Consider the following 16,234-nt stretch of genomic DNA (forward strand, 5'->3'; position numbering starts at 1 on the left):
ATCCTGGGAGAGGACCTGGCGGGATCTGGGGGACTTCGTCCCTATTCCCTGCTTGCCCGCCCAGGCTCCGGGATCCCCGTAGCGTCCTCGGCACATCCCTTGGGTTGTGAGGCTCGGAGTAGCACCTGGGAGTTTCCGAACCACCTCCTCCCAGCTGGCAGCTCTGCAGACACCTCCACCCTCAAGCGTCACACTCAAGTCCTGTAGACCAGGAAGAGAGCTGAGAGGATGCAGAGATTTAGCCTGCCCGGACCTCTGCTCTGTGCTCAGCTCCATACTTAAGCACCCGGCACAGAAATGAACACGCTGATTCAGAGCAACGCGATCATATGCATTTTATTTGCACCTCATTTGCAAGTTGTTAATTTCCAGCCCTGCTCCTTCCACTCCAGGTTCCTTCCCCCCCCCACCTTCAAATTCCCGGGATAGGGTGGGGAGTGGTGGTGGGGAATACTTGTTGGTCTTTGTCAAGGTAGACACAGCCTTCTCAGGTTCACAGTGTTTTCCCGGCAAGCCTTATCCACACCACAGCAACAGTGGGAATCCTCATCAGACCACATCTTGACAGCAGGCAAGGCTGGACCTTATCACAGGGCCAAAGAGATTTTGCGCAATGAGCAATAAGATGGGCAGAGGTGGGAAAGGTCAGCAGAAGAATGCTGGAATAGCCCCCAGGAGCTGGAACTAACCTCTGCCTAGTGGGCTGCCTTCTGTTCCTCAGAGGCGGGATGGGGTTCCTCCTCCAACTACCACTGTCTCCCCAGAGATATAACTAGCGTCCTCCGAACACAAGAAAGACACGATGCCTGCACAGTCCTCAGGCTTGCCTAATCTGGAGAACAGCAGAACAAGGAAGGGAGTAAAAATCAAACAGGCCAGGCCCCCCTCACCTGGCCCACAGGAAATGAAATTTGCTTTAAGAAGAATTACCAGTTGATTTTTCAGAAAGAGTGTACAAGCTTTCTGCTTATTAAATAGGGTTACCATTTCATAATTGTAAAATTATAATTACCACTATGATTTAGTATAAATGTAACAACTATACTCTGAAAAAACCGTTACACATTATATTTAAATAATAGACATTCTGTTTCTTAGAGAGCTCAGGACACCAAAATCCAAAGTTATATTGATTAAATGGTGAGTAATTATTTCACACTTCAAAATAATTTGTTTCACATATAGACATAAATAGTGGTTTAAAATGATTCTATTTATAAGGTCTTCAGGACTTTTTCAAGTCTATTTTTGTCCCTTAAAGTCTAGTTTGCTTTGTAAGAATGTGTTAATTCTCATTGTTTGTATGAGTGATCTCATAGTTAGGAAACACTTAAACTGCTGTAGAATACTCTTGAGGTGGGTAGAGTAAGTAACTCAAACCTAGAAGGCTTGGATTGTGGTTCTCTGAGCTACCTGTACATTGCAATCATTTGGGAGGCAAAACAAAACAATGACAACAACAAATAAATGAAGAAAGAAAAAAGATTTGTAGGCACCACCATGGATCAATTAAAGAAGAATCTCTGGGCAATAGGCCTGAGCCACTGAAGTTTAAAAAACTTGAGGGATTCTGGGATGTTTAGACCAGTAAAGAGGTAGGTATTGCTAGCATTTGTCCTTGAGGGGGTCAAACTGGAGATGCTAAAGACAAGAGTGCTCAGAAGCCAGAAGGTGGAGAGAGGCAGGTCACTTAATAAAGGGAACCCAACAAAGGTGTCTGAATACTTCAGCCAGCCCACTAGGGAAGAGGAGTTTGAGCCTTAGTAAAGCTCTTCATTTCTTTTATTTGGATTGTGGGATCACCAACCTGAGCTTTGGAAATGTGACTCTTTATTCAAGAAGAACTACAATAGTCACAGTTTTGATTTTGGTTTCTAGTCTCCATGAATGCCCAGGGGTGGAGGTAGACAGTAAAGAGGAGGACCTGTCCTAGAGCTCCACTCTGCTGAAACCCTAATGCCTCTGCCTTTTTTTTTTTTTTTTTTTTTTTGCAGTGGAAACAGCAGCCTTGTTGGCCAGACCACTGCAAGAGTAGAGTTTATGAACTTAAGAAGTTTGGGAGGCAGAGGAGGGGATGCCCGTGTTCCTTATGGAAGTGAGGTGGTAAGCTATGGGCTGTGACAGAACTTTTTTGGGACAGAACTTTTCATCTTTATCCCTCCTAGTCCTCTTGACAGCTTACCTTCTGATATGCATGAATTCTTTCATTCTGTCCTCTCTTTCCTTGTCTTTCCACAACTGCAGGAAAAAGGAAAATCTGTTTATGGTAAGAGGAAACTGAGGGGCAGTGAGGGAAAGAAACTGTCTTCCCATGTCAGTGGAGAGGAAGGATGGAGAGATGCCCCCTTTCATTTCCAGTTCCTTCTTGGCTCCCAACTCCCCACTGCCCTTCTCTGTTTCATTCTTTTCAGGAGTTAGGGAGGCATCTTGCTGGGTCTCACCAGTTCTCATCAACTTCAGAAGACATGAAACAGTGTGAGTAGAGTCAGAATTACTATAGCTCAGGAAAGGAGTGTGTGGGACTCTGGTCTGGGGAAGGTGGCTGGTATAAAGAGGGAATACAGAAAAGCCTAGGAAGGAGGTATGGAAATGGGTGATAGCTCAGGATTCAGGTACTGGGTTTCCCTATCCAAAAAGATGAATGCCCTTCCAGGGGTCCCAGGGAGATGCAGGGCTCCCCTTCCTTACCACACTGCTGAAATTGGTCCTGATGAGTCCAGGTGCCAGGCAATTCACTCTAATATTCTTTGGGGCCAGCTCTAAGGCCAGGTTCTTGGTAAGGCCCAACAAGGCTGTTTTACTAACATTATAAGGACCCAGGCCCTGGGGAGAGAAGAGAACAGGTTGGTCTCTTAGTTTCCAGGTCATTCTTGGTTCTCATTTGACATCAAGGGCAGCAGTTAATGAGGCATCTCTTGTAAAGGAGGGTAGGAGGAAACCATCTTGTTTCTACCTCTAGGTTAGAGTTCAGGAGACAAGTCATTTATTTTGTGGGAAGGGGTCTGGTGGTATGATTCTGAAAGGGGACACATACTTTAGGGGAACTGGAGTAATGGAAAGACTTGGGATGGAGAGTGGGAGGAATGTGGCAGACAAAGGGGTTCTTACAGGAAACGGAGTGAAAGCTCCTATGGAAGCCACAATCACCACTGAGCCACTTCTGGAAAAAAAAAAGAAAACTGACATCTTCCTGGCAGAAACCACTGCCCTCTGCCTGTGGAGGGCCCCATCTCACCCAGGCTCCCTCTCACTCATGGTACCCTCGCTTCTCCATCTCTGGCACCACTGCCTTTGTCATCAGGGCTGTAGCCTTCACATTAACATCCAGAACCTGAAGTGGAAAGAAGGGGAGATAGCATGAGAAGGACATGGAGGAGCAGATGATGAGCAGGCACAGTGGGCACCTGGCTCTGCTGGTTAGAGCTGGTAGAGACTTCAGGGATCATTTACCTGGACCTGACAAGGGAAGAACCTTGGGCTTAGGGGGAGGTCCTTCTCACCAGCTCATTCAGCTATGTTCAAGCGTGGAAGAATGGAGAGAGTTAATCCTTTCTAACTAGCCAAGTGTGATTTGGCTCAGAATGAGTGAAAACTCTCCAGGCTGCTTTGGATTTGAGCTGGATTTTCTATGTTTCTTCAAAGTAGGGAGAGTCTGGAATTCGATCGCCTCCTGGACCTGCCTTAGAGTGGGCAGCACAGGGTAGTTTTAGCACTCTTCTGGCTTCTGGGTGCAGGGAATGGATTGCTCTTGGCCCTCCAAGATGGACTGTCTGGCTGGTCATTTATCAGAAAGTGGAATCATGAGGAAGTACATTTTGGGGAAGCACAGGCTGCAATCAAAACACCCACATCCCAAATTTAAAGCAAATGTATTATGATCTTGCTTACAGTGTTCTAAACACTCCTGGGACATTTCTCTCCTATGCCCCCAAGCCAGTTTCTTATTCTGAAAATTTTCAATCTTATAAAAAGTTGAAATAGAAGTATAGTGAATATCCAGCTGTTCCTCGCCTGGATTTACCCATTGTTCACATCTTGCTCTATTTCCCTTTTCTATGTATTCATAGTTTTTTTTAAAAAATGAACCAATGAAGGTAAGCTACAGACATGATAATGCTCTATCTCTAGATACTTTAACACACATTGCTAAAGAATAAGAAGATTCTTTTGCACAACCACAATTCATGATCATACTTGAGAAATTTAACAATAATACATTTCATTTATTGCATTGCCCATAATAAACTTTTCCCAAATGTGCCCCAAATTTCTTTCTTAAAAAATTTCAGAGTATAGGGGCTGGGGTTGTGGCTCAGTGGTAAAGAGCTTGCCTTGTATGCATGAGGCTCTGGGTTCAATCCTCAGCACCACATAAAATAAATAAATAAATAAAACAAAGATTTTTTAAAAATTAAGAGTATAATTAAGGATCAATCATTGCATTTAGGTTTGATGCACCATTATATTAAAAATGTATAAACTAAAAAGAAAGATTATGTGGTTAAAAGCTGATTTTAATGTGGTCTCTATTTAGACTTCATGAAAGATGTTTCTTTAAAGAATATCAACATCAGGATCTGGCTCACTGAGGAACATTTTCGCACTTTGGTCTTTATGTGTGTGCAAAGTTGATAAGTTATAATATTTTAGTTTCTTATACTTTACTGTTGAGAAATTATATCTGAGTAAAAAAACAAAACCAGAGGAGATCATAAGAAATTTAGCATTTCAAATCATGTGGGAATGTTTGTCTTAGTAAATTAAGATAAATATTTTAATTAAAGTTTTATAATTAAAGGATGTAGGTGTGTAAAATATGAGCATGATGCAATCGTACATGTTCACATAAAAACAAATATTCTAGCACTTGGATTTAGAAATATGGATCTCAGATTTTCTTAATACCGCAATTAAGAAGAAAAAACAATGGCTGGGACTGTGGCTCATGGAAGTGCACTTGCCTAGCATGTGTGAGGCACTGGGTTCAATTCTCAGCACCTCGTATAAGTAAATAAAATAAAGACCTACCAACAACTAAGGGACAAAATATTAAAGAAGAAAAAACAAAACAAAAAAACTCCAGATCTTTCCCTGTTATAAAACAGCAGAAACTCTGGTCATTTCACCAGAATAGGTATTTCATTTAACTAACAGCTATTAACGTTTTTCAACTAATGAAAAAGCATTCTTTTTTGGCAGCTGAAAAGAGATGGGTAGGTGTGTAAGTTGTTGGCCTTTTAGCTGCCGTGCCTCTGCTGGAAATAAACCAGGAAGAAGGGCGTGGCTAAGTATGCTTGGAGAGAGAGCTGGGGAAGTGAAAGAGAAGGTGGCTAGCACAGAGCAAATGGAAGAAGATAAAACTGAGATGAGCTGGGAGTGTGGCTTAGTGGTAGAACTCTTGCCTTGCCATAAGGCCCACAGGACTGAAAAACAAAACAACAACAACCAAAAAGCCTCAAAGCAGAAATGAAAAAGAATAACAGTATAGAGGAAGCCGCCCCCTTATTTGCCCTTTACAAGGTGCATGCCAGGTGTGTGGCACATCACACTTATGTGACACTTGACAAAGGCATCTAAAAAAGACCAAGTTTGAGCTAAATGTTTTTTGACTGACCCCTGCTGCTTTATGCTCTCTCACCTTGTCCCACACTTCCTCAGTGGCATCCATCAGGCTTCCAAAGAAAGGGTTGACAGCAGCATTGGAGACCAGAATATCAATACCCCCATGAAGTTTCACAGCCTAGGGAGTGAAGGAAGGTCTGGTCAGGGCTGCAGGTTAGTAAGGGAAGTGAATTTACCAATGTTGATAAGAAATTTCTTCTTAGAACAGTTGTCAAAATGATCTCTTTTTTAGAAATATTATTTTTTAGATGTTGGTGGGCCTTTATTCTATTCATTATTTATATGTGGTGCTGAGAATTGAACCCAGTGCCTTACATGTGCTAGGCAAGTGCTCTACCACTGAGCCACAGCCCCAGTCCTCAAAATGATCTCTTTTCCTTGAAACATTTTCTCTCCAAAGTTATCCTAAGCTCTGCTGTTAACCAGTTAAGGTTGTCTTATTTCTTTTACAGTGTTTCCAGCCTGTCTATTCTCTTCTAAAAGTGTCCATAACCCTTTACTCTAGCCTTTATACTTTCTCTTTGGGAGCTCTTTCATTCTCGACCCTCACCTCAAAATCTGTTTCTACACCCTTCCACTTCACAGTAAGCTCTAGCCCCATTTCCCCCAGTGCTTGCTGTCCATTCTCCTTGAATGAGCTGCCATTATCTCAGAGTAAAGCTGTCCACACTTACCTGAATGGAGAAACTGTTTAAATAGCTTTCCCATGGAAAGTTACCACTGCAGGGGCCTTTGATCATCTAGCCCAGTGTCCTCTGGTGGAGGTATAACTCCATATGTAACTGAGATCCAGGGAAGTTAATTTTTAAATATCATATTAAGGTAGGAGAGAAGAAATAGAAAAGGTAGAAAGGAGACCAAAGGAAGGACAAGAAAAATATAACTTTAATCTGGAAGCCATACTTTTCCTCTTAGACCTGTCACTTCTCACGTCATTTCTCTCTCCCAGGCCTGTCACTCCCAAATTTCTGGGAATCTGTAAGCATTAGACTTACTGTAAATTCACCCATTTATAAAAATTACCTTATGCACTGTTAATTAGCACATGTAATAAACAGATAAAACAAAGAGAGATACGATATTTTAAGAAACCTGTAACCTAGGGTACTTTCCAATGTTCTCCACTGATCAGAAAATGGAGACCATGTCAGCCTAAGGATTCTGAAATTGTGAGACCACCATAAACTATCTTGTGATCACTAGACTGATATCATTCTCACATGCCCATCTCTCACAAAGAAGAGCCCAAGAATCCCAAAAGCATCTCTCACTCCCAAAATGCCCACATTCTCCCTGGAATGTACACGCATGACTTTCCTATATAAATCTCTGTGCTTCTAACTGACATGTCCTTAAATTCATATCTGCAACATTTGTCAAGAACCCCACTGCCATGAGTTGAGGACCCCTCTCCAGGAACTCCTGAGACTTCTTCAAGTGACTGTATAACTCAGTAATGACACATTAGGATCAGCTAAGAACAGGAGGTCAGATCATTTCATGTTTAGGAAAGGTAAAGGGATTTGATTTGCTCAGGGGACAAAACTAGTTGGTGGTGGCAGAACTGAGGCCTGTCTCCTATTTTATAGCACAAAGCTAATTTATAAGAGCCCTCTGAAAGTGACTTGAGATTATGAAACCGGCTGCCCAGGAGAGTTAGGATGGGTTTAAAGGATGGGTTTAAACCAGCCTGTGTTTAAAGGAGCTCCTCACTCACCTTTGATGCCATTTCTCTCTCATCTTTCTGGACTGGAGACATGGGAAATTCAAGGCAGAAATTTGAGATTTAAACTGGGAAAGCCAAGAAAGGGAGATATCTTCTTAATAAGTGGTAAGTAGGTCGAGAGGCACGTGCTAGAGTAACAAATGGCCAAGGAGAACCTGCCAACAAGGGTTTTCAATACTGAGCTACCCTGAAACCAGACTTTGCATTTGCTCAGTACTGGCAATTTCGATGCCTTGGGCAAGTAGCACTAAATGGGCCCTCAATCAACTTTGTGCCTCAGATTTGGCACACGAGGGGTGTTATTAACAATGTACACCATCTGCTAGTTTCTCCTTTTAACTAATTATTCTTGCTAACTAGGTGCTAAGCTTAGTTGTTTCTTTGCTGCTAAAGGAGTGCTTGAGCTGTCAACATGGAGATTTAACAAAATTTAGTCACATAATCTTTTAAAACCAGTACCAATACTTTCTTGTATTCTCTAAATTTTGGTGCTGTGGCTTGAAGCCCCAGTCACCTGCCTCAACTCTGTGTATGGACCTGTGAGAAGGAAAGCACAGATGTTGCTAAGTGATGCATGTGTGCTGTGCTTTGTGTGTGCCTGTCTGGGGTGGTGAGAGGATGGTAGATTGCACTAGAATCACTCTGCTGTGCACCCTGCCTTCCTCCCGTTCCAGGCCTGTCAACACAGAGAGGGGGAGAAGGCTGGGTTTTGATTGAACAATGACAGAAACAGCAAAGATGAATGAGGATGTTACCTATGACCATCGGGTTGTCTTCTAAGTCTTGCTCTACATTGTGTGATCACTATTATAAAGTGGCTAGGAATTGTCTGTATTTTGACAGGTATTTTTCTTTTTAGAAAAAGTATAATCAAGTAGAGAAGCTACTATTAATCTGGTGTCTGCTCACCGGCACACCATTGAAGAGCTTTGCCGTGTAATTAGGAGGCCACCAGTAGTAACCATCCTCAGGGCAGCAGCTTTTCTCATCACATGGTAACAGCTGGCAACAGGCAGAACACATCTCAAATTGCTGACAATTATCCTATCATTCTCTATCCTGACAATATCCATGCAAACTCCCAGAAAGTTGGTTTTGATTTTTCTCTCCTATTTCTTATTTCTTGACATGTGTTTGGGAAAATATTGTTTGGTTCCACTAAAGTTCTCTTGGGTGATCCACCACCACTAATGTCCTTGGCTCAGAGTCTTCTCTATTTATTCCTCCCACCACTGTCAGATTATCCTTCCTCAATAATCATTTTTATCTTGCTTAAAGCCTCACATGGTTTCTTATTTCCTACACTGACATCTAAACCCCCTTGGGAATCTGTACTCCTGAGCCTGTGCTCTCTGCTGTGTACTGACAGTGTTCCCCATCCCTTTCATTCCCTTCTTGGCTGTCTGCTCATTTTTGCAGGGTCATCTGGCACCCCATCCTTGCTCTGTCTACTCCCACTCATTTATCAAGGTCTAGCTCAAGCCCCACTTCTGGGCCAGGGCTGAAGGATTTGTTAAGTGGACTTGATGGGTGCCAGAGGATGTATTCCCAACAGGACTTTGACATTAAAATATTATATTGTAAAAACAAACAAACAAAATTCTTAAATTGTGTGAGGCCCTGGGTTCGAATCCTGACACTTCAAAACAAAACAACAAAGAAACAAACAAACACCCCCCTCTCCCCAACTATATACATTTCAAATGGTTGCTCATTAATGGCCCAGTCTCCTCTACCCTCAGTATCAAGGCCCCAGTGTTAGGCTCTGTCCAGTAGTCTATGTCCAGCAAGGTGACCTTCTTAGATTCACATTTGACCCTTTGCAAAGCATTTGAACATTTGCCAAACTGTTCCTTAAAAATCGAATTACCTTGTTCTGTGTACCATACTATTGTCTACTATAGTTTAAGGTTCTCCGTTTCTAAGAAAATCACCCAAATTATGTCTGCTAACCTTCCAGTCTGTTAGTACAATCCTGTACCTTCCTGTAGGTTCTCTCATTCACTCTGTGAAATAAAGCATGTGCCCCAAGGCTTGAGGGGAGAGGAGCCTGATGGTCCATATTTTCTTATGCAGCTGGAAGGCTGGCATCAAGTACCAACCCTGTCTTTGGCTTAGCACTTTCTTTGAGACTAAAGTCCATATGGATACCTAAAGCCTGGCCCTATGCCAATGAGGAAGTGCTGATAGTTCATAGGCAGCCAAAAAAGGAAGTCAGGGTTGAATCACAACTCTTTCTCTACTGGCTGTGGAAACTTGGGAAGTGGCTCCACCTATCTGAATCAGTCTCTGTAAACAGGAGGAACAGTTCTTCCCTTGAGTGGGTTGTTGTCAGGTTGTAAGGTTTTGAACACAGTAAATGGTACATAGTAGACAGCTGAAACATGGTAGGCTGCCTCTGATGAGTTCCCAGAGACTCTATAAATTGGAGAACAGGGGATTGTTTATTAGTTCATGGGTGAGAACATTTATTTTGTGATTATATTTATATTGGCCCTTCTCATCTGTACCATTACATTGAAAAGTACTAGGTAATGAGGCCGAATGGATTTTTTGGGGAGTACCCAAGAGATGAGGCAGAGTTGAAGCATTAGAGTAGTTTTTGGATTCTCTGGGATGGGATGGTTCTCAGACTTCAGGATATAGACATAGCAGAAAGGCACACAATAAAATGTGTTAGTGGACCAGTACAGGCATATGAAATGAATGTTATGTTAACAGCACTATGTTGGATCTCACCAATACTAGCTAGGAAAACACAAATGGAGGCTCAGCCTGGCTTCCTTCTGCCATCTCCTGGCTTGGTGCCTATATCCCTGCTGCTCACCATAGCCACCAACCGCTCCCGGTCCTCGGCCTTCCCCACATGGCACACGGTGCCAGTCACGCTCAGCCCCTCCCCCTGCAGCATGTTCACAGCCTTGTCCACGTTCTGCTGCTTCCGGCTGCTGATAACCACATGGGCCCCATCCTGGGCCAGGCGCCGGGCAATGGCTAGGCCAATCCTGTGGGCAGAAAGAGACAAAGACTATTAAGGCCTGTACAGGGGAGGAAGCTGAAAGGATGGGCTCTGCTTGGGTTTGGATTTCAGATCTCTCTTTATATGACTTGATGCTTCTTTTTTGGGGAATACCAGGGATTGAATTTAGGGGCACTCCATCACTGAGCCACATCACCTATTTTGTATTTTATTTAGAGACAGGGTCTCACTGAGTTGCTTAGGTCCTCACTTAGTTGCTGAGGCTGAGGATGACTTTGAACTCACGATCCTCCTGCCTCAGCCTCCCGAGCTGCTGGGATTATAGGTGTGGGCCACCGTGCTTGACCCTTGGTGTTTCTATTTGGTGTAACATAGGCCTAATGGCACTGTCAATACCATGCAGGTGGACATGCTTAGCTCGTTTTATTATGATTTTGTCCCTCAGCCTTGGTTCCCAGGAACAGCCTTAGTTCCTGCCCCACCCTGCTGACAGGCCTCATACCCAGTGCAGACTGAGGGGAGAGAAATAAGCTGGTGTGCTGCTGCAGCAGCTGTGTCTGTGCTTTGAGGGTCTTACTGGAGAGCTACCCTATCCTCCAAAATCTCCTTTACTAGAGGCATCTTTTTTTTGGGGGGGGGTACTGGGGATTTAACTCAGGGGCACTCAACCACTGAGCCACATCCCCAGCCCTATTTTGTATTTTATTTAGAGACAGGATCTCTAAATAAAATACAATATATTTAGTTGCTTAGGGCCTCACTAAGTTGCTGAGGCTGGCTTTGAACTTGCTATCCTCCTGCCTCAGCCTCCCCAGTCTCTGAGATTACAGGTGGGATTACAGGGACATGCCACCACACTGGGCCAACTACATCATTCTTAAACATTCTATCCTTAGTTATGTTTTGGGGTACATGAGGAATGATGGCTAAAAATTTAAATATTTAAATGTAGGCCTGGGAAGCAAGGGTTACACATTTTACAATTGCCAGCCATTAGTGTTTCACATACATCTGTATTTCAGATTCTTGAGGAGTTGGCATCTAGCAAAGTCCTGTGGGATAAAGAAACAGGATGGATAAGAGTAGTGGGTAAGAAGACACAGGCTATAGGTAGGGTGGGCCAAAATGTACTGACCTAAACAATAATCTGGCGACATGGCTCTATGTCCCATCTGGGTAAGGGGTGGGGGTGCTCTGGGAGACTTGTCAGATGCCCAAATGGGTATCTGGAACATTTTCATGGTGGACGGAAACAGTGAAATAGTTTTGAAATCTGAACTCTTGTGTTTCTGGTCTTCCCATATTCTAGGTGGAGCTGTTAATTGGGCAGCCCAGAGCGCTGGGGGTCTGGATCAATGGGACAACAGAGGCAGCAGTGGAGGGGCGGGGGGGGGGGGGGGGCAGGGTCAGGGGATTCAGAAGAGAAGGACTTCAGGCTGAACACGTGGTCTTCCCCGACCCTCCCGGCAGGGCTTTGGACACGTGGGAGGCCTGAGGAGAAGGGGCTGCTAAGAGGCCAGTACCTGCTCCAGGCAGCTAAGGCCTCAGAGAATCCTGCCCCGGCACTCACCCTTCGGTGGAAGCCGTTACGAGGGCCACCTTATTCTCAAGCGGGTTCCGGCGGGTCACCCCCGAGCTGACCATCCTCACAGATTTCCAAACTCGACCAGAGACGCCTAGCAGTAGTCCTGCCTTCGGCATGGCCCAGGTCTGCACGGCTGGTTTCACTCTGCTCTGGGAGGTGACTGCTCAGTAGGGCAAGGGGCAGGAGGCCGGACGCGCCGCCTCCCGCTCGCCTACTCCCTCCTCCTGCCTGCCGGAGCCTGCTCGGTGGGGACTCCCGCCACCCAGGAGCGGCCCGGGCCGCGGGCGCCCCCTGCCGGCGCACGGCCGCCGCGTCCTGCAGTCTCCTATTCTCTGCCCCTTGGCTCTCCCCAGGCCCAGCGGGAAAGTGCTTTCAGTGCTTTTCCATTAGGACTTACCCCGCTGCAAGGAACCCGTCGCCTTCCCCACGGTCCAACCACTCCTTTCACGTCTTTTTATTTGTTTGTTTGTTTGTTTGTTTATTTATTTATTTATTTGCAGGGAGCGTTGGGGTAAAGGGGGAGATGACGTTTGGGGTTGATTTCTTTTTCTTTCGCAAAGCCTCAAAATGGAATTCCTCCTTCAAGAAAGTCTGGGTTTATGTAGGCAACAGCCCAGAGGAGGGCAAATGCTTTGAGATCAGCTGTGGAGATGATGCCTGTGGTCCCCCACGGAGTTGAGCCCAGGAGACAAACGCCATAGGAGTCTTGGCTCTGTCCAAGAGGACTTTCCATGTTACAGAGAATAAGTGGTAACAAGGATGCTAGAGGGTCCCCCAACCAGTGGTAGGAGTACAGAGAGCTCAAGTGTGCTCAAGATCTCCATGGTGTCCCCAGGTCTTAGCCTCCATCCTAGTTCAAAAAATATTTGCTGAATACAAAGGCGCGTTATGAACTGTAAACTGCTAAACACATCGTAACTATTGCCACCACATAGTAATTATTATTGCTGCCACAGACCAAACTCTTCATCTGCAAACAAGGATGTGGAGTAGATGATGAATAAAGTCCTCACCAGCTATAAATTCTATGTTCAAGACTTCAGCCTCCATTTCTGCCAAGTGGGTTGAAATGATCTCCCTCCTGGGTTTCTGAGAGAATTAATAAATCTGGCTGGCTTATGGTACACTACAGAAAGGCCCCAACAGACCCCAGTGCAAGTGTGTGAATCAGTTCAATCCAGTGACTTCCAAATGCCAGGCTGAGAAGTAGTGCTGGTCCATGGCAATATTTTCACTAGTCTGAGTCAAAATGAGAAAAATAAAGACAATATAGTGAGCTTCATAAAGCTAAACATATTTAACTTAACAGATAGTCCTTTATTCTGGAATGTGCTTTTGCTCTTTCTTTTTTCCTTTCCGTTAGTCTTTTCTCTCAGAAAAGATGATGAAAACAGATGGATAGACTTAGTAAAGTGTTGTTAGTTTGTGCAACCAACAATTTGTCAACCTTATGTCAGTCCCTACAATTAGAGGGAAGATAATCCCAATTTGTGAAGTCCAGTTATGGGGATCACTTTGTATTAGGATTCACACTTGCTAAAGGCTCATTTAGTACATTTGTAGGTCAACTGCATGTCTCAAGAAAGGGTTTCAGCGTTCAAAAGGGGGCGTATGGATAGCAAGTGATTTAAGAGGCATGCACTGGATTTATGGTGTATTTCTCAACTGAGAAGTTACAATTGTGGTACTCAGCATATCCGGATGAGATAAGAGAGCTTAAGTCTAATTTTCCCCATGTTGGGGGGAAAACTGACTCTCTGACTGGCGCCCCTCAGTCTGAGCCTCATGAATTATTGACAGAGGCTGGATAGTGCCACACTCCTTTTCCCCTTCACTCTTAGGAGCTAATGCACTGTGGGAACCCTTCCCAGCTCTGCACCTGAGTGTGGGGCTGCAGAAGGATGCACAGGACTGCAGCAATTCTCAGGGCTTGGCTCAAAGCAACAGGCCTGCAGGCAGACCTGATCCTCTTTACCTTCCTCCCTAGAGGTGGATGGTCAGATCCAGGGGGTGAGCGTGGGGCCTGGGGTGGAGGAGGTAGACCAGGTTCAAAGAGCAAAGAATTCTGGCCTGGTAATTGCTCCCTGAGCATTACCTGGCCACTTCTTATCTGGGCATCATTGATTTTTTTTGGCTTCTAAGACTATTTCTTTTGGAAGAGCACAGGGGACATTAGGGAGAGGATCTGTGAACCAAGAAGGATAGAAAGAAGGAAAGAAATGTGGGTCTCTAAATTCTGCTCAACAAGTTTGGTTTGTTGATATCGGGATTGGGGGGAAAATATGCACGTGTAGAAGTATCTCTTTGAAATGGGAACTTAATTTTTTATTTTTTGGTACCAGAGATTGGTACCCAGGGGTGCTTAACCACTAAGCCACATCCCCAGCCCTTTTTTGAATTTTATTTAGAGACAGGGTCTCACTGAGTTGCTTAGTGCCTCACTGTTGCTGAGGCTGGCCTTGAACTCATAATCCTCCTGTCTGAGTCTCTAAGCCTCTGGGATTACAGGTTATGCCACTCTGCCTGGCTTTCCTATGCTTCTTTACCTGCTTCCCCCATAGTTTTTGGTCTTGTTTATTCTTTTAAACATTTCCTATACATGTACATGCATTTTTCCCCTCTAAAAAATCTTTCTCATGAATGATTTTTTTAGTTGTCAATGGACTTTTATTTATTTATATACAGTGCTGAGAATTGAACTCAGTGCCTCACATATGCCAAGCAAGCACTACCACTGAGTTACAACCCCAGCCCTCATGAATGATTTTTAAGAGGAAAAATATACATAATATGTTATTCTTCAAATTGCTTGCTTCTCTTCTTTCTCCCTTTCCTCCCCCTTCTTTTCTTTCACATCTTAAAATATATTCTTGGAATGTTTGAGTGGTACATAATAGATTTACTTCATTCTTTCTGCCCTTTAAAAAATAGCTGTACAGTTTCCATCAAGTGAAATAGCCAGTATTCTGATGAAAATTTCAATGGCTTACAGTGTTCCTATTTCAAACAATTCTACAATGTACAACTTTGAATATGTTTATATTTTATGTTTGGTATAAATACACTTGTACCCTGGGTCAAATGTTTTTAGGTACTGGGGATTGAACCCAGGATGCTTTGCTACTGATCTAGGTTCCCAGCCCTTTTATTTTTCATTTTGAGACAGAGTCTTACTAAATTTCTAAGGCTGACCTTGAACTTACCATCCTCTCTATCAGGTTCTCAGATCTCAGGGATTATAGGTGAGTGCTACCATGGCCAACTTGGGTCAAATGTTTTAAATCCATAGCTATGGTCAAATTAACTTCAAAAGGATTTAATCAGTTTTTATGGATCTGTTTTTCTAGAGTGAATTTACTCTGCTATCTTACCCACTTACACATAGTATACATTATGGTTTAAACTTTGGTTGTGGCTAAAGTTTAGCAATAAAAGGTAATATACCCCGGGCTCAGTGGCTGGGAACCTATAAGGATTGGTGGCCCTACGGAACTGCAGTGTACAGGCAGGCTTGAGGCATAATTGTTTCACCCATCTTTGTCATTGAGAATGCTGGCCCAGCATTGCCAGATATTTGGATTTTGAAACAGAACCTTGAAATCTGGATGTTAACAGAAAATATTTGGTTTTTAAATGTTGATAATTTACTTAAAAAAACAAAAAGCAAAAACCAAAATTGAACGAATCTGTAGGTTCCAGAGACTGACACAGCCTCTGCCTATTTAAATGTGATGGGCTATTAATTTTGTGAGATATTGCTCTATCAAGAATTCTGTAGCTCTGTTGTATAGCTTATTCAATGTCTGGGTTTTCAATTTTCAATTGCCCTGTATTTAGGCAGTTATTAACGAACACCATTTAGAAACCAGCCATCCAGTCTTTGCACGGGTCCTCTTCAGGATCTCCATGCAGCGGCAGGGAGAAAGTTCTTAATAAACAGACATGGGTTTCTCTTTCCCCACATGCTGTAGATTGCTTTTGTTATCTGTATTTGGGAGTGGGGTGGTCTCTTGCAGTTTTCCAGTTTATTTTCAAGAGGCAGCTTGCTTTAATTTGGGCCTCAGTGCTCTCTGCTGCTGCTGGTCACTTCTGGGAACTCCCGGATTATGGTCCTTAAGTGGTTTCTACATGGATACTGAGATACAGGCTTGAGGATGGGGATGAGATGGGATAGCCACACCTGCCCAGTTGTCTTCTTTATTCCTCACAATACAAGAAATTCACTGAAGATTTTGGGGCAGAATAAATTATAATGTAGAGGGAAATATCCCTCTACTTCAATAGGTTGCCTGATATAACTTCCCACTAGGTCTCTTGCGGG

The 16,234-nt window shown here is 43.8% G+C and overlaps 1 protein-coding gene and 1 long non-coding RNA gene across 4 annotated transcripts in view; one reads left to right on the forward strand and one right to left on the reverse strand.

Moving 5' to 3' along the window:
• LOC106145317 (uncharacterized) overlaps nucleotides 1-16,234 on the forward strand; it is a 57,850-nt gene that overhangs the window by 20,433 nt on the left and 21,183 nt on the right. For both annotated transcript variants that reach the window (XR_013439074.1, XR_001230164.4), the window contains exon 2: nucleotides 1,995-2,103. This is a non-coding gene — a long non-coding RNA (uncharacterized LOC106145317). The remainder of the gene's footprint in view (nucleotides 1-1,994; nucleotides 2,104-16,234) is intronic.
• Dhrs4 (dehydrogenase/reductase 4) lies at nucleotides 311-12,091 on the reverse strand. Of its 2 annotated transcripts, none has more exons than XM_005338747.5 (9): nucleotides 11,899-12,091; nucleotides 10,176-10,353; nucleotides 5,639-5,740; nucleotides 3,261-3,331; nucleotides 3,109-3,160; nucleotides 2,689-2,823; nucleotides 2,183-2,238; nucleotides 690-832; nucleotides 311-583 (listed from the first exon to the last, which is right to left on the reverse strand). In XM_005338747.5, the coding sequence occupies exons 1-8, from the start codon at nucleotides 12,027-12,029 to the stop codon at nucleotides 718-720; spliced, it is 840 nt and encodes a 279-aa protein (XP_005338804.2). In that variant the 5' UTR covers nucleotides 12,030-12,091; the 3' UTR covers nucleotides 311-583; nucleotides 690-717. The 2 variants fall into 2 exon arrangements, with proteins under 2 accessions (XP_005338804.2, XP_077906437.1); XM_078050311.1 differs by lacking the exon at nucleotides 11,899-12,091 and adding an exon at nucleotides 11,338-11,384.

The sequence above is a fragment of the Ictidomys tridecemlineatus genome, chromosome 5 (genome assembly GCF_052094955.1).
Source record: "Ictidomys tridecemlineatus isolate mIctTri1 chromosome 5, mIctTri1.hap1, whole genome shotgun sequence".
Lineage (NCBI taxonomy): Eukaryota > Metazoa > Chordata > Mammalia > Rodentia > Sciuridae > Ictidomys > Ictidomys tridecemlineatus.